Raw genomic sequence first — 18,290 nt, 5'->3', positions numbered from 1 at the left:
AGTACTCCAGATATAACAGACTGACCCTAGCCCCCCGACACAAACAACTGCAGCATAAATACTGGAGGCTGAGACAGAAGGGGTCAGGAGACACTGTGGCCCCATCCGATGATACCCCCGGACAGGGCCAAACAGGCAGGATATAACCCCACCCACTTTGCCAAAGCACAGGCCCCACACCACTAGAGGGATATCTTCAACCACCAACTTACCATCCTGAGACAAGGCCGAGTATAGCCCACAAAGATCTCCGCCACGACACAACCCAAGGGGGGCACTAACCCAGACAGGAAGATCACGTCAGTGACTCAACCCACTCAAGTGACGCACCCCTCCTAGGGACGGCATGGAAGGGCACCAGTAAGCCAGTGACTCAGCCCCTGTAATAGGGTTAGAGGCAGAGAATCCCAGTGGAGAGAGGGAAACCGGCCAGGCAGAGACAGCAAGGGCGGTTCGTTGCTCCAGAGCCTTTCTGTTCACCTTCACACTCCTGGGCCAGACTACACTCAATCATATGACCTACTGAAGAGATCAGTCTTCAGTAAAGACTTAAAGGTTGAGACCGAGTCTGCGTCTTTCACATGGGTAGGCAGACCATTCCATAAAAATGGAGCTCTATAGGAGAAAGCCCTGCCTCCAGCTGTTTGCTTAGAAATTCTAGGGACAATTAGGAGGCCTGCGTCTTGTGACCGTAGCGTACGTGTAGGTATGTACGGCAGGACCAAATCGGAAAGATAGGTAGGAGCAAGCCCATGTAATGCTTTGTAGGTTAGCAGTAAAACCTTGATCAGCCCTTGCCTTAACAGGAAGCCAGTGTAGGGAGCTTAGCACTGGAGTAATATGATCAAATTTTTTGGTTCTAGTCAGGATTCTAGCAGCCGTATTTAGCACTAACTGAAGTTTATTTAGTGCTTTATCCGGGTAGCCGGAAAGTAGAGCATTGCAGTAGTCTAACCTAGAAGTAACAAAAGCATCATAGCTCAAAGGGTGTGGTCGTTCCATTTGATTTCAATAACTTTTTGATTTGACGCCAACTTTCTATACATATTTGCACATTGTAGAAGTGGTCAAGAAAGTGACTTTTTGGGCCTGATTGCCAAAACATTTAGGAGATAGAGGTGCTTAAAGTTGATCAATTTTGCACCATTAGACATCCCCCGCCTGGACACAGACGTCAGTTCAACGTCTAGTTTTGATTTACATTTGGTTGATTTGTCAATTAACCTGAATTAAATGTAAAATCTTTTTTTTTTTATGGATTTAGGTAAAAAGTTGGGTGAAAAAAACAGTCTGCATTTTTAGGTAATTGATGTTAAAGGATAAAAAAGTTAAGTTTGTATGACATTTAAAAAAAAAAATTACAATTTTTTTTGACAACCCTGTTTGTAAGCTTTTAAATTCTAATCAAACTCAACTGTTTATCTTTCCCAGTGATGAAGACATAGATGTCTCGTAGTATGGTGGGGTATGCAAAATGGGTCAACTTTTAGCACCTTTATCTCCTAAATGTTTTGGAATTCAGGTCCAAAAAGTCGCTTTCTGACCACTTCTATCATGGGCAAATATGTATAAAAGGGTTTGGTCAAAAGTGATTAAAATCAGATGGAACGTCCCTAGAATGACTATTCCATCTACATTACCTCAGTATGGTAAATATTCAACTCTCCTTGTTCTAGCCTAGGTTTACTGTCTCTAAAAAAGTATTTACACAAACCTGTTTCAAATGACAAGTTAACAAAGGGTAATGAGGGGTATGTGGTTAATTACCCTCTTACCCCAAGACACATGATAGTTATATGTCAGCTAAAGAATGGTTCCCAGATATCCCCTGTGTAAAACTCAAACCACACTGCTTTCTCCCCATTGTGGACACTCCTATGTCTGGTAAGGTTACTCAGGAAAGAGAAGCTCTTGTAAAATACTTTGCACTTGAAGGGCCTCTCCTTGGTGTGAACGGTCTGGTGCTTGGTCACATTGTTCCCTGCTCTGTTCATTGATACTGTGGTGTTTGTATCATAGGAACAGGAGGGTTTATCTCTATCAGCCCCAGGACCTGCTCCATCCCTGCACTGAGACTGTGAAGAGAAGGGTCTGGGCTGCAGACTGGATCCCTGACTGGAGCCTCTGTCACTCTGATGACCACCAGGGCTGAGGTTGTTCAGTCCACCTGTCCACTGGTTGTGTTCTTTGTGGTGGAGTCTCTGCCCTTTGTGGTTTGATCCCTGTTCCGACTCGGAAAGGAAGAGCAACGGCTCCTGATCTGGGGCCAGGGTTTGTGACCAGCCGCTGCAGAGGTCCAGTCTCTCCCGCCAGCAACACCAGACATCAGCTGGTCCTCATGTACTGCAGACTGTAAACACAAATTGTACAGAAGAACATAAAGAGTTATATAAGAAACTCTTTGCTGTACACAGAAAAACATGACAATAATTATTAAATGTTAACCACAGTCAAGCCCATCTCTAACAATGTGATTCAAGTACCCAACAATATGGAGCCATTGGAGTTTATTATAAAAATAATAATACAAATGTGTTGATTCAAGAATTAAGTATGTTTAGGTTCGACTGAGATAAGGGAAACTCAGTCCCTGCAATGATACAAAAATAACCAAGTCAGTCAACAGAGTCAATTTTGTATTTGTCATACAAATGGTCATACACTCACATAACGTGAAATACAGTACTTTTATTGCACAAAACAGTATATATGTGACAAGTAGAATAACTTTTCTCACTATGGTAACACTTTACCTTTTCTGTAAATCTGGTACCCTCACTTTCATGAAATACATTTTTGAATACTTTGGAAAAGGTTAAACCTTACATAACACACCCTACCTACATGTACAAATTACCTCGACCAACCTGTACTCCCGCACATTGACTCGGTACCAGTACCCCCTGTATATAGCTTAGTTATTGTTATGTAATCTTATTGTGTTACTTTTTACTTTAGTTTTTGAGCAAATATTTTCTTAACTCTATTTCTTGAACTGCATTGTTGGTTAAGTAAGCATTTCACGGTAAGGCTGTTGTATTCGGGGGATGTGACAAATAAAAATGTATTTGATATTTACTACTTCATGTCAAGAAAACATGAATTAAGGTACTATCATTATTTCATTATAAAACACCAGTATCAACCTAAAGGGACATAGTTGTCACTCTTCATCAGTGAAGCATTTTTACAGACACCATCACACCAACCATCACCATATCATCTACTCTGCCTCATCATACTCATTCTTTCCTCAGTTCATCTGATCCAGTTCCCTACTACACCAAAAACCAACAGAATTTTCTACAAACAAGCTAACTAGTACTACATTACTAGACATGGGCCGTGTGCATATGGTGTATCCTGAGCTAGCTCCTCTCTGAAAACCTCTTCCCACAGTGAGTACAAGCAAACAGCCGCTCTCCTGTGTGGCCCTTTAGGTGCATCTTCAGCTGGTGTTGTGGGAGAACCTCATCTCACACTGGGGGCAGTTGTAGGATTTATCCCCTGTGTGGACCCTTTGGTGCCTCTCCTGGTTAAAGGAGTTGGAGAAATTGACCTGGCACACTTGGTTGCCGAACGTGTGTATCTTCTGGTGAATCTCCACCTGTTTGGGGAAACTAAAGGCTTTCCCATAGAACGAACACGGGTACCATGATTCCATCTGTACTACTGTCAGTTGTCAATGGGCTTGTGTAGCCATTTAGTGTTGAGGCACTGGCATTGTCTGAGGTCTGGTTTAACATTAGGAGAGTGTGGGGAGGACGAAGGCCAGGGAGTGTCTGTGTTGTCACAGGGTCCATGTTCCAGTTGATAGATCCTATAGAAGGCAGGCTGAAGGCAGCACCTGTTAGGGGGTTAACCTGGGGCCCCATCAGTCTCTCTGAATCACAACTATAGGAGCAGGACGGAGCATCGCTAGCTGAGTCTGTGTCTGTTCTCTCCTGCCGCATAGGGACACACCTCAAATCTACACCTCACCCAGTGTGTTGTCAGTTTGGTTGTTGTTTTGTGTTCGACTGTCTGTTTCTGGTTGTGGTTAAAGGTGTTGTTCCTCTCTCCAGAGTTGAGGACACTGTCCCATCCACTGACCTCCACTATGTCACCTCTGGTCCTGGCCAGTTCAGTGATGTTGTCCCCTGGGCCCTTGGCTGCACCGGTCTGGGAATCCAAGATGGCTTCCCAGTCTCCTCTGTTATCTTCCAGCCAACCACCTGCAGGAAGAGGTTAGAAAATAGACTTTACAAACATGGCAAAGAACTCTACATATGGAGTTTTTTTAATCAATTACCTGGTCAAGTTCATACATTATAATGTGTGTTTTTGTATGTAAACATAAGCAGTATTGATAAAAAATGTTGAATGAAGAAAATTACGGAAAAAAACAATAGCCAGGAGTATCACTATTCCCATTGAAGATCTATTACTGTAGGTAAGTTATATGTATTTCTTCCTTACCTTGCTCCCCCATCTTTAGTCCACTCAGCAGATCAATGCTCTCTGGTTCGTCTTCTATTGTCTCCTCTTTGACCAGCAGCAGATCAGGCTTCCCGTCCTCCTTGTCTACTGACTGTAAGAGATACAGAGTGAGAGGATGTTGGATCAAGACATCTGATATGAGCACCCTGCTATGGAGCATCTTCTGATTGGGCAATGAGGGATTGCTATGAGTACTATACAAACATGCTAGTTGATTTGATTAGTTGACACTCTTTAATACTTTGCTGATTCAAAGGCATGGTTCCACACCTCTCCTCCTCTGAGAGACTTTGTGGATACGAGCCCTGACCTAATATCATTCAGACAGTAGTTCACAGTGGACTCACCTCAGTGAGACTGTGTGTGGTCCTGTGCTGCTCAGCTGGTTCCTCTGTGGGTTCAGGAGGTGTAGTCTGGTTGTCCTCCATGACCATGGTCTCCTCAGGGTTCCCCAGACCCTCCTCACACCCCTCCTCTATTAGCTGCACCTCTGGACCCTCCTCCTCCTGGAAGAGACAGGTGATACACTCCATCACGTACGTACAGATGCACAGATAATAAACACACTTTCAACATGGAGTGTTTGTTTACCCATCCCCACTACATGAGTCCTGTACTGTAGTTACAGAATGACTTCCTTGTTATTAAACTCATCATGGTGGAAATAAATATGTTGTGGGTAAAAAAATAAGTCAGCTGTAATAAGTTTTTTTTTTAACTGCTGAACAAGTCACATAAGTTGCACGGACTCTGTGTGTAATAATAGTGTTCAACATGATTTGAATGACTACCTCATCTCAGTACCCTACAGGTTTTCCAATGCCTCGCAAAGAAGGGGACCTATTGGTAGATGGGTAATAAAAAGAAAGAAAAAAAAGACATTGAATATCCTTTTGAACATGGTGAATTTATTAAATTACACTTTGGATGGTGTATAAATACACCAAGTCACTACAAAGATACAGGCGTCCTTGTGATAGGAGAATACTGAGGATGGATGAACAACATTGTAGTTACTCCACAGTACTAACCTAATTGACAGAGTGAAAAGAAGGAAGCCTGTAAAGAATAAAACATTTTTTGCAACAAGGCACTAAAGTAATACTGCAAAAAATGTGTCAAAGCAATTTGCTTTTTGTCCTGAATACAGTGTTATGTTTGGGGCAAATCCAAATCAACACATTACTGAGTACCACTCTCTATATTTTCAAGCATAGTGGTGGCTGCATCATGTTATGGGTATCCTTGTCATCACTAAGGACTGGGGAGTTTTTCAGGATACAAAATAAACTAAGCTAAGCACAGGCAGGTGCCTGCTTTCCACCAGATACTGGGAGATTAATTCACCTTTCAACAGGACAACAACCTAAAGCATATTGGCAAATATACACTGGAGTTCCTTACCAAAAAGACAGTGAATGTTCCTGAGTTACAGTTGACTCAAATCTACTTTAAAATCTATGACAAGACCTGAAAATGCTTGTCTAGCAATGATCAACAACCAATTTGACAGAGCTTCAAAAATGTAGAAAATAATACAAGGGCAAATGTTGCACAGTCCAGGTGTGGAAAACTCTTAGAAACTTACCCATAAACACTCAAAGCTGTAATAGCTGCGAAAGGTGCTTGCTTCTACAAAATATTGGCTCAGGGGTGTGAATACTTATGTAAATTAGATATGTCTGTATTTAATTTTGAATACATTTGCTAACATTTCAGAAAACATGTTTTCACTTTGTCATTATGGAGTATTGTGTGTAGATGGGTGCCGGAAAAAAATCATATTTAATCCATTTTGAATTCAGGCTGTAACACAAAATGTGGAATAAGTCAAGGGGTATGAATACTTTCTTAAGGCACTGTATAAGGATAGGGCTAAATTGAAATGTTTCTTACAGAAGAAATATGAAATGCATAAGCATGGTAGCAATTGAAACGGAACAGTTTTGAGATCATGATAACTGTTGCGTCCAAAGTAGAGGACACAACAGTTCACCTGACACAATACTGAATCGCAATATTACACTGTTAATATGATGTGCATTTTACATTTACTATACTTTTCACCGTATTTGTTAATAACAAAATCAGAAAATACTCTTGATACATTCAGTAAGATGACAAGAATATTCCTGGAAAATGTGGGGTAGGAGCAACATAAGACAAAAAAATTACAAGGGTTTGAGTGAGGACTAACTGGTGACTCCAAGTGGCAACACACCTCTCCAAACCGTGCACAGTTCCTACATAATTTCAATGCACTTTTATGACTCAAAGAAGAGTCTTCAACTACAAGGTGCTTTTTTGTTGCTCTCCTAGCTGTGCCATTGAGGAACTGCAGCAAGCGCACTTGTAGTCGTTTTGTTTGGAACACAACCCTGCAGCCTCGCCATCACACAAATGCTGTCATCGCAATCCAAAACCGGACCATTTTAAAATGGCAATCTGGGTCAGGTGCAGTTCTATAGCCAACATGAGTTATAAAGTTATAAAATACGATATTACAGTGTTAGGCTTTCACAAGACAATTCAGATGGTAATTTTGGTGCGCATAGAAAGTCATGAGTGCATTCAGGTGCATGTTCTGTGGCTAATAGCTATATTCTGTTCAGAACAGGTTATGACGCCATGTCATCTTGTAACTGTACATCAAACATAGTGATCAGAAACGTTGACGCTGTACACTGAGTGTACAAAACCTTAGGAACACCTTCCTACTATTGAGTTGCACCCCCCTTTTGCTCTCAGAACAGCCTCAATTCGTAAGGAGGGCATGGACTCTACAAGGTGTCGAAAGCGTTCCACAGGGATGCTGGCCCATATTGATTCCAATGCTTCCCACAGCTGTGTCAAGTTGGCTGGATCTCCTTTGGGTGGTGGACCATTGATACACAAGGGAAACTGTTGAGAGTGAAACACCCAGCAGCGTTGCAGTTCTTGACACACTCAAACTGGTGCACCTGGCACCTACCATACACCAATCAAAGGCACTTAAATATTTTGTCTTGCCTATTCACCTTCTGAATGACACATACACAAAGGCTTAAAAATCCTTCTTTAACCTCTCCTCCCCTTCATCTACACTGATTGAAGTGGATTTAACAAGTGACATCAATAAGGGATCATAGCTTTCACCTGGTCAGTCCGTCATGGAAAGAGTTTCCTAATTTTTGTACACTCAGTGTACAGTCATGGCCAAAAGTTTTGAGAATGACAAATATTAATTTCCAAAGTTTGCCGCTTCAGTGTCTTTAGATATTTTTGTCAGATGTTACTATGGAATACGGAAGTATTATTACAAGCATTTCATAAGTGTCAAAGGCTTTTATTGACAATTACATGAAGTTGATGCAAAGAGTCAATATTTGCAGTGTTGACCATTCTTTTTCAAGACCTCTGCAATCTGCCCTGGCATGCTGTCAATTAACTTCTGGGCCACATCCTGACTGATGGCAGCCCTTTCTTGCATAATTAATGCTTGGAGTTTGTCAGAATTTGTGGGTTTTTGTTTGTCCACCCACCTCTTGAGGATTGACCACAAGTTCTCAATGGGATTAAGGTCTGGGGAGTTTCCTGGCCATGGACCCAAAATATCGATGTTTTGTTCTCCGAGCCACTTAGTTATCACTTTTGCCTTATGGCAAGGTGCTCCATCATGCTGGAAAAGGCATTGTTCGTCACCAAACTGTTCCTGGATGGTTGGGAGAAGTTGCTCTCGGGGGATGTGTTGGTACCATTCTTTATTCATGGCTGTGTTCTTAGGCAAAATTGTGAGTGAGCCCACTCCCTTGGCTGAGAAGCAACCCCACACATGAATGGTCTCAGGATGCTTTACTGTTGGCATGACACAGGACTGATGGTAGCGCTCACCTTGTCTTCTCCGGACAAGCTTTTTTATAGATGCCCCAAACAATCGTAAAGGGGATTCATCAGAGAAAATGACTTTACCCCAGTCCTCAGCAGTCCAATCCCTGTACCCTTTGCAGAATATCAGTCTGTCCCTGATGTTTTTCCTGGAGAGAGGTGGCTTCTTTGCTGCCCTTCTTGACACCAGGCCATCCTCCAAAAGTCTTCGCCTCACTGTGCGTGCAGATTCACTCACACCTGCCTGCTGCCATTCCTGAGCAAGCTCTGTACTGGTGGTGCCCCGATCCCACAGCTGAATCAACTTTAGGAGACGGTCCTGGCGCTTGCTGGACTTTCTTGGGCGCCCTGAAGGCTTCTTCACAACAATTGAACCGCTCTCCTTGAAGTTCTTGATGATCCGATAAATGGTTGATTTAGGTGCAATCTTACTGGCATCAATATCCTTGCCTATGAAGCCCTTTTTTTGCAAAGCAATGATGACGGCACGTGTATCCTTGCAGATAACCATGGTTGACAGAGGAAGAACAATGATTCTAAGCACCACCCTCCTTTTGAGGCTTCCAGTCTGTTATTCAAACTCAATCAGCATGACAGAGTGATCTCCAGCCTTGTCCTCGTCAACACTCACACCTGTGTTAACGAGAGAATCACTGACATGATGTCAGCTGGTCCTTTTGTGGCAGGGCTGAAATGCAGTGGAAATGTTTTGGGGGGATTCAGTTCATTTGCATGGCAAAGAGAGACTTAGCAATTAATTGCAATTCATCTGATCACTCTTCATAACATTCTGGAGTATATGCAAATTGCCATCATACAAACTGAGACCGCAGACTTTGTGAACATTTATATTTGTCATTGTCAAAACTTTTGGCCACGACTGTATATGACATGAGTTTTATGATATGGAAATGTGAAATGCACAATTGGACTCATGAGTATTTGGCTTGTATGACATCAAAGTGGTATTTATTATAATCCTTAACATCGCATCTTTCTAAATACACTGAGTCCTCTTAAGTTCAGAACAGCTGTCAGTCAAAACCCAAACTGAGCCTGAGCACTGACGTCATTTATAGCATATTACTGTACAGCCACTGCATTACAATTTAGGTGCTTATCAGTGCCCAAATCAGCCACTTTCAACCCGTATATAGGTATGAGTCTAAAGGGTTACACATAAACAAGTGTTAAATACACCATATGAAAACCACACATACATGTCTCAACAATAAATACACATACATTTTCTCATTAGGAGTGTCTTGGGGGCCTCCCGAGTGGCGCAGCAGTGTAAGTCTCTGCATCGCAGTGCTAGCTGCGTTACTACAAATCCTGGTTCGATACCGGGCTGTGTCGCAGCCGGCCACGACCGGGAGACCCATGATTGCGATGCACAATTGGCCCAGCGTCGTCCAGGTTAGGGGGGGTATCGCCGGCCGGGAAGTCCTTGTCCCATCACGCTCTGGTGACTCCTGTGGCGGGCCAGGCGCAGTGCACGCTGACACGGTCGCCAGGTGTACGGTGTTTCCTCCGACACATTGGTGCGGCTTGGCGGGGTTGTGTTTCGTAAGATGCACGGCTCTCGACCTTCGCCTCACCCGAGTCCGTGCGGGAGTTGCAGCGATGAGACAAAACTGTAACTACCGATTGGATATGACGAAATTGGTAAAAAAAAAAAGGGGGTAAAAAAATATATTAAAAAATAACAAATAAAAAGTGTCTTGGGAAACAATGTAAGTAGTTGAATGGAAGTAATAAAACATGTAGCCTAAACAGTACAAACACAACATGTAACAGACTTTTTAGGCTTATACAGTGGGGAGAACAAGTATTTGATACACTGCCGATTTTGCAGGTTTTCCTACTTACAAAGCATGTAGAGGTCTGTAATTTTTATCATAGGTACACTTCAACTGTGAGAGACGGAATCTAAAACAAAAATCCAGAAAATCACATTGTATGATTTTTAAATAATTAATTTGCATTTTATTGCATGACATAAGTATTTGATCACCTACCAACCAGTAAGAATTCCGGCTCTCACAGACCTGTTAGTTTTTCTTTAAGAAGCCCTCCTGTTCTCCACTCATTACCTGTATTAACTGCACCTGTTTGAACTCGTTACCTGTATAAAAGACACCTGTCCACACACTCAATCAAACAGACTCCAACCTCTCCACAATGGCCAAGACCAGAGAGCTGTGTAAGGACATCAGGGATAAAATTGTAGACCTGCACAAGGCTGGGATCGGCTACAGGACAATAGGCAAGCAGCTTGGTGAGAAGGAAACAACTGTTGGCGCAATTATTAGAAAATGGAAGAAGTTCAAGATGACGGTCAATCACCCTCGGTCTGGGGCTCCATGCAGGATTTCACCTCGTGGGGCATCAATGATCATGAGGAAGGTGAGGGATCAGCCCAGAACTACACGGCAGGACCTGGTCAATGACCTGAAGAGAGCTGGGACCACAGTCTCAAAGAAAACCATTAGTAACACACTACGCCGTCATGGATTAAAATCCTGCAGCGCACGCAAGGTCCCCCTGCTTAAGCCAGTGCATGTCCAGGCCTGTCTGAAGTTTGCCAATGACCATCTGGATGATCCAGAGGAGGAATGGGAGAAGGTCATGTGGTCTGATGAGACAAAAATAGAGCTTTTTGGTCTAACTCCACTCGCCGTGTTTGGAGGAAGAAGAAGTATGAGTACAACCCCAAGAACACCATCCCAACCGTGAAGCATGGAGGTGGAAACATCATTCTTTGGGGATGCTTTTCTGCAAAGGGGACAGGACGACTGCACCGTATTGAGGGGAGGATGGATGGGGCCATGTATCGCGAGATCTTGGCCAACAACCTCCTTCCCTCAGTAAGAGCATTGAAGATGGGTCGTGGCTGGGTCTTCCAGCATGACAACGACACGAAGCACACAGCCATGGCAACTAAGGAGTGGCTCCGTAAGAAGCATCTCAAGGTCCTGGAGTGGCCTAGCCAGTCTCCAGACCTGAACCCAATAGAAAATCTTTGGAGGGAGCTGAAAGTCCGTATTGCCCAGCGACAGCCCCGAAACCTGAAGGATCTGGAGAAGATCTGTAGGGAGGAGTGGGCCAAAATCCCTGCTGCAGTGTGTGCAAACCTAGTCAAGAACTACAGGAAACGTATGATCTCTGTAATTGCAAACAAAGGTTTCTGTACCAAATATTAAGTTCTGCTTTTCTGATGTATCAAATACTTATGTCATGCAATAAAATGCAAATTAATTACTTAAAAATCATACAATGTGATTTTCTGGATTTTTGTTTTAGATTCCGTCTCTCATAGTTGAAGTGTACCTATGATAAAAAGTACAGACCTCTACATGCTTTGTAAGTAGGAAAACCTGCAAAATCGGCAGTGTATCAAATACTTGTTCTCCCCACTGTATATGCCTTATATATCACACAATGTCTGGATGCAATATTCTACCCAGGAATATTCAACACTGAAATCTGTTACTCTCGGTATTCCAAATGCATCTGTGGATATTTTCTGATGGCAACAATGAAAATTCACCTTTGTCTTTAATGCAGGTTTTGATCTAAACGTCAGAAGCTACAGTATCAAGTAGAAATGGTTACGATCTTGGTCTGTTATAGAGTGGAATGGTTATTCTGCTGGTGCACCCTGAGGTAGCTACGCAAACGGCCTTTCTTCCATGTGGATCTTCAGGTGCATCTTCAGCTGGTCCTGGCGGGAGAACCTCTTCTCACACTGGGGGCACCTGAAGGGTTTCTCCCCCGTGTGGACCCTCTGGTGCCTCTTCAGGTCACCAGCCTGGGCGAAGCGCATGTGACACTGGGTACATTTGAAGGGTTTCTCTCCTGTGTGGACCCTCTGGTGCCTCTTCAGGGTGCCAGCTTGGGCGAAGCGCATGCGACACTCGGTACAGATGAATGGTTTCTCCCCTGTGTGGACCCTCTGGTGGATCTCTACCTTCTGGGTGCAGCTGAAGCCTTTGTTACAGAACTTGTACAGCAACCGTTTGTCTTTACTATTGCCTGATGTGTCTCCCCCTCCCTGAGCCTGGGCTGTAGCCCTGTCGTTTGAGTTCAATACCTGATCGAAAAGTACAAGGCTGTGCAAATCGGAAGGCCGCATCGACGTGGACACTGGGTCGCGACCGCTGAATGCGTGTAAAGGGGAGTGGGTCACGACATTTGGATTTGTCCCCAAGCTTTCTCTGTTTTCTAAGAAATCTCTGCCCTGTGAGTGTCCGTCTCCTAGGTGACTATCTGCATTCCATGTGGGAGGGACATCACCCTCCACTTTCACAGTCACTTTATCTACGACCAGACCCTCTACGCACTCTTCAGAATATACACTACTACTGTACCGGTTCCAATCCCCTCTAGAGAGAACAGTCTGTGTCTCTAAACCCAAGGGAATGTTGCCAGTGTCCAGCTCTGTAGTGTAAGAACAAGACGGATCATTGCCAGTCTCTAACACGTCACCTGAGTCCTGATGAGAATGAACCGTCCTCGGGCTTGGGTTACCGTAAAGTAAATACTCTGAGCCGGGAGCAGGAGGACAGCCCAGTGGCCCCGGCCCCAGTCTCTCTGGGTCTGACCTGTGGTCAGATCCTGTGTGCAAAAGCCTTTGTGTTACAATTAAAGTCTCTTTGTCGGTCTCTGACTTGAGGACGGCGTTCAGCGTTCCACTGACCTCCGTGATGCTGCGCCGCGTCCTGGGCTGCGCTGGGGTGGTGGAAGAGTCCTCCGTAGCCACAGGGGGCGCCACTCCAGTCGCTGCTCCAGTCTGGATGTCTCTGTTGTGTCGTGGGTTCTCCTCTCCTTCAGACCTCTCCTGCTTAACCCCAGGACCTGCAGCCTCTGCATCTGCATACTGACACAAGAAGGCTGCATTTAGACAGCAGCCCAATTCTGATATTTTTTTCACAAATTGGTCTTTTGACCAATCAGATCAGCGCTGAAAATGATGTGATGTGATTGGTCAAACAACAAACGACAACAATGAAATAGGGTCATTTAATTTCAATCACTTTTTGACCGCACTCCTTTAGATTTGAATGAAACTGTCCATGGTAGAAGTGGTCATTAAGTGACTTTTTGGACCTGAGTGCCAGAACATTCAGGAGATAGAGGTGCCCAAAGTTGACCCATTTTGCTTCACCCACCATACCACTGCAGATAAACGGGTGAGTTTGATATCATTTAAAAAGCTTACAGACAGGGTTGTCTATTTTTGATTTCTTGAAAAATAAAAAGGTACTCTTTTTTTAAACGCCAATTATCTAAAAAAAAAAAGTCCACTTTTCTTGCATATGTTGTAGCTTATACTATTTTACATCATCTGAGGTGTTTGTGTTGTGCCAGTCATCAGTTGAGGCACAGCATGCTCTTGAAAACAGGGTGGTGGGCGTCATGTTTTGACTGATAAATGTACTAAAATGGGAATACAATTTCAACTTTCAATTGGTACCAAAAAAGATGGTTGGTGGTCCATACATCAGAGAATGTTGACTTGAATGGGAATATCAGCCGTTTTATATTATACTGTGAATCCTCCATAGGACATTTATTGAAATCATAGAACAATAGATAACAGAATATACATTCTTACTTAAGTTGACATTCAACTGTGAATTGACCGGCGGCCATCTTTGTGGTAGTAATTGGAAATGTAAATGCCCACACCAGTAGAAATAAACTTTTTTGAGCTGAAAGATGATGGCCATAGCTTACCCATGATGTTGCACAATGATTTAAGTCAATAAGTCATTGTTTAATCAAAGTATGATATATTTGGGTTTGAAGTGAGAAATCCAAACTGTCCACTTTGTGCAAATCTGTGTGAATGCGGTGTGTTTTCCTATGATATGACATACAAATGCTTTTCAAACTACTTTTCATTTCAGGGCTGGGTTTTATTTGAATGTTACCACCCACCAACATGGCATTGTTCATTAATCAGAAACAGCAGTAAAGTTATTCCCATCTGCAACTGAGATGAGCCAAACAGCCTTGTGTCTGTATTAAATATACACATATCTGAACATTTTATAAACTGTATAATTGCGTGATATGATAGCATTATGCAAACCCGTCGCTCCAAAATCAATGGTTTTGGCCATTCAAGTTTTTCTTCACTTCACACAACACTGCTTTGATTGGTGTAAGAAACCACAAGTGTTTATCCAGATAATGAAAAGGCACCCGTGAAAGTAAAATTCAAGGAACTTATAGTTACATGTAGGGCCTAAAATTAACACCCCCCCCCCCCACCTGCCAAATGCGGGTAGATTTAAGGCATAATAATTTATGGGGGAAAAAACTGGCCACATTTGAACTACAAAGTAACTTATTGTTAATGCAACACTATTACACTAACCTCTATCACAATAACATGCTGGGTTGAGGTTCCACTCCCCTCATCAACAGTGATTGGTTGGTCATCTCTCCATGTAGTGTGTCCTGCTGGCTTCACAATGCCCCTGTGGCCTCCAGTGAGATGTCCTTCACCTGAGAGAGTGATTGGGGAAAAGTGGTGGTTAAGTTAGTTACTGTCAATGCTATATTGTACACTGTGGACACTGTCTAGAATTGGCAAGTAAGGTAACACTTCTCATAACTTCTTGACATAGGTCAATTGATTATGTTCCATGCATCATATAGAAAATTCTGAAAATCTGGTTAGAATATTATATTGTGCCTTTGTGCAAGATATCTAAGTAATCAGGTGAATTCTTGCATACTATCCAACTACTGCCCGAGACCCAATTCTGGTTAACCATAATGTGTTTAACGCATCTAAAGCCACACGCGCAGAGGGGAACGGGGCCACAGGTCCCTCAGCCTTCTGCAAAATGTACCTCTTGCCGTTCCTCTGTATCGGTCAAGGATCTTGACACCACTGGGACGACTGGCGAGGACGCGTTCTGCGCGCTCCCGTGCCACCTTCAGTTCCAGTAGCTGTAGTTTCCTCCGTAATACCCTGTTTTCTTTTTGGCTTTGAGACATTTCCAAACGAATCACTGCATAGTCGTCGTCTACGAGTTTACAGATCTCTGCCACGGCTGCATTCGCTAGCACCTCCATGATGGAGGCTATTTGAGTGTGAAAAACCATACAGTTAGCCATTGTTAGCTAGCGTTACCTAGATAACATCTATTAACCAAGCCCTGTCTCCAACGAGAATTAAACACTACGTGAAGTAAGTATGTGATGCCGTGCAGTTAAATTAGTAATATGTTGAGTTCCATGGTGTTAATAAACGTCTAAATAACAAATTAAAAAGCTAAAGTGGAAATTGTTCTTGGTCACTGTTCACTTCCGTTTACACTGAAGAGAAAGGATCTTATTGGCGTGCGTCATAGCCCAAAGGGTGTGGTTGAATGAAAAGGGGTATGCGCGCTGTTCTTTGAAATACGGTACTGTTTTACTACGTTAGTTACAAGTCCAGGGCTCTCTTTTTGGCTGGCGCAAACAGTGTTTTGCCCGGAACCGGCGCCTTCGCTTGACAACGCTTCGCTCTAAAAGATTGGCTGTTTCGTGGGCACAGGCTTGAACCTATTATAGTAAGTAAATACATGTTTACATACTGTTAGTGAAATATCACATCATTAAGGAATTTACATGGTCCACACACACCAACAGTCGTGAAGAAGACACGACAACGCCTCTTCCCCCTCCTGAAAAGATTTGGATCTACCGCTGCACCATTGAGAGTATCTTGACTGCCAGCAGCACCGTTTGGTATGCCAACTGCTTGGTATCCGACCGCAAGGCCATGACACAGAGGTCCAGACCTCTTTTTTTTATAATAAAATAAATCAACAATATTTTGTACACAAAAATCCATTAGCCTATGGGTCAACATAAATATTACTCCCAGTGTTGAACAAAGCTCAGAAGTTCTAATCACCTGCTTCTTTGTGAATGAGTGGAATAGTGCTTTGTTCGCCTGCATTCCCCTGGATTTGCCTTTTTAGCATCACATTCACCGCTCTTTCAAAAGGTTAACTCCACGCTCTCGCGGCACATGCCGAGGGCCTGAGACGTGAAAGGAACTACCCCAACTCGCAGTCGGCTCAAGTAGGCAACTACAGATGCTGCTGACAGTTTGTTTGCGAGATGCCGGACAAAAGGCAATTTTAAAACCGTCCTGTGACTCCTGCTGTGTCTACATAGGGTCCCCCCCAACAAACAAAAAACTACTCTCGGAGAAGGAGTGCACAACTGTCAAGGGTTGCGTCAATTCAAATCTGGTATCAGGATAAAATGTGATTCAGAGTCACCGAATATACTTTAAGTATTTTTATTCAACTCAAGCGATAAATGGTAAATAAGTCAGTAAATACATACTGACTCAACTCCAGCCACTTTAAAAATGGGAATTGATGGAAATTATGTAAAAATGTACCACTAGCCACTTTAAGCAATGCCACTTAATACTATGTTTACATACCCTACATTACCCATCTCATATGTATATATACTGTACTCTATATCATCTACTGCATCTTGCCATCTTTATGCAATACATGTACCACTAGCCACTTTTAAACTATGCCACTTTATGTTTACATACCCTACAGTACTCATCTCATACGTATATACCGTACTCTATACCATCTACTGCATCTGCCATGCCGTTCTGTACCACCACTCATTCATATATCTTTATGTACATATTCTTTATCCCTTTACACTTGTGTGTGTGTGTAAGGTAGTAGTGTGGAATTGTTAGGTTAGATTACTGTTGGTTATTACTGCATTGTCGGAACTAGAAGCACAAGCATTTCGCTACACTCGCATTAACATCTGCTAACCATGTGTATGTGACTAATAAAATTTGATTTGATTTGAAATGCAATTTTCGTATAAACGGGTTCACTGTATTACCACGCAGGGTAAAGCAGAGAACTGACTCAATGATACAATCAACCTTTGTTATACTGTGACAGTGATAGTTCCAACTCGTCCGTTGGCCTATCACAGTAGAGGCTTAGCTTGGTTTAGACTCACTAGCCTGTCGGTGGTGCTCCAGATGTCCGGCGCTGTTGCTGTGTAGATTACGCTCCCTCACCCTAGAGACTGAGGTCAGACAGTTCTGTAACACTGTTGAGCTATTTGCACCTGCATAGAAAGCATACTGTTCTCGCTCAAGGTTAACCACAGCTTCTCAACACTATCTGGGGCAAAATGTTACTTCCAGCACACACACAGGCACACATGCACAAAGCAGATACAGCATACAATATTCAATCACAAATGTGGTGGCGGGCTATAGTGCATAAAACACATATCCTCACACAACTGGTAAATATGTCAGTCAGTCAGGTGGCTAGCTGCCAGCAGAGTCTTCTATTGCAGTAACCTTGAAGGGCTCTGGCTAGTATTACTTAGCCAGCTAGAAGCCTACCTCAGCAGGAGAAAAATGTGTTACTAAGTTCTCATAACTTTGCTTTACAGAGAGTAGGCTGCTGAGACAGACAGTGCTGTGGCGCTCAGTAGTGCGGCTGAGGCCTCTGCACAAGACGCTACAGAGGTGTGTGTGGCACAGTACATCACTGAGGCCGAGCTCCCTGCCATCCAGGACCTCTATACCAGGCCGTGTCAAAAGAAGGCCCCAAAAATTGTCAGACTCCACCCACCCAAGTTCTAGACTGTTCTCTCTGTTCCCGCATGGCAAGCGGTACTAATGCACAAAGTCTGGAACCAACAGGACCCTGAGCCATATGACAGCTTCTGCCCCCAAGCCATATGGCTGCTAAATAGCTACCCGGACTATATGCAATGACCTTTTTTGCACTAACTTTTGACTCAACATACGCTGCTGCTAATGTTTTATCTATCCTGTTGCCTAGTCACTTTACCCCTAATTATATATACATACAGTGCATTCGGAAAGTATTCAGACCCCTTTCTCCCACATTTTGTTACATTAC

At 43.2% G+C, this 18,290-nt stretch overlaps 1 protein-coding gene across 2 annotated transcripts; it reads right to left on the bottom strand.

Annotated features, from left to right (window-relative positions):
* Nucleotides 1-468: 468 nt before the first annotated feature.
* LOC139566729 (uncharacterized) lies at nt 469-15,699 on the bottom strand. 2 transcript variants are annotated; one of them, XM_071388005.1, is made up of 7 exons: nt 15,213-15,686; nt 14,732-14,862; nt 13,046-13,225; nt 4,827-4,985; nt 4,459-4,570; nt 4,093-4,214; nt 469-2,350 (listed from the first exon to the last, which is right to left on the bottom strand). In XM_071388005.1, the coding sequence occupies exons 1-7, from the start codon at nt 15,478-15,480 to the stop codon at nt 2,159-2,161; spliced, it is 1,164 nt and encodes a 387-aa protein (XP_071244106.1). In that variant the 5' UTR covers nt 15,481-15,686; the 3' UTR covers nt 469-2,158. The 2 variants fall into 2 exon arrangements, with proteins under 2 accessions (XP_071244106.1, XP_071244105.1); XM_071388004.1 differs by lacking the exons at nt 469-2,350; nt 4,093-4,214; nt 4,459-4,570; nt 4,827-4,985 and having other exon boundaries at nt 9,291-13,225; nt 15,213-15,699.
* Nucleotides 15,700-18,290: the final 2,591 nt, after the last annotated feature.

This window comes from Salvelinus alpinus, chromosome 39 (assembly GCF_045679555.1).
Source record: "Salvelinus alpinus chromosome 39, SLU_Salpinus.1, whole genome shotgun sequence".
In the NCBI taxonomy this organism is placed as follows: domain Eukaryota; kingdom Metazoa; phylum Chordata; class Actinopteri; order Salmoniformes; family Salmonidae; genus Salvelinus; species Salvelinus alpinus.
Note: the sequence above shows the minus strand (reverse complement) of the source record. Positions and strands in the feature narration are given on the sequence as shown.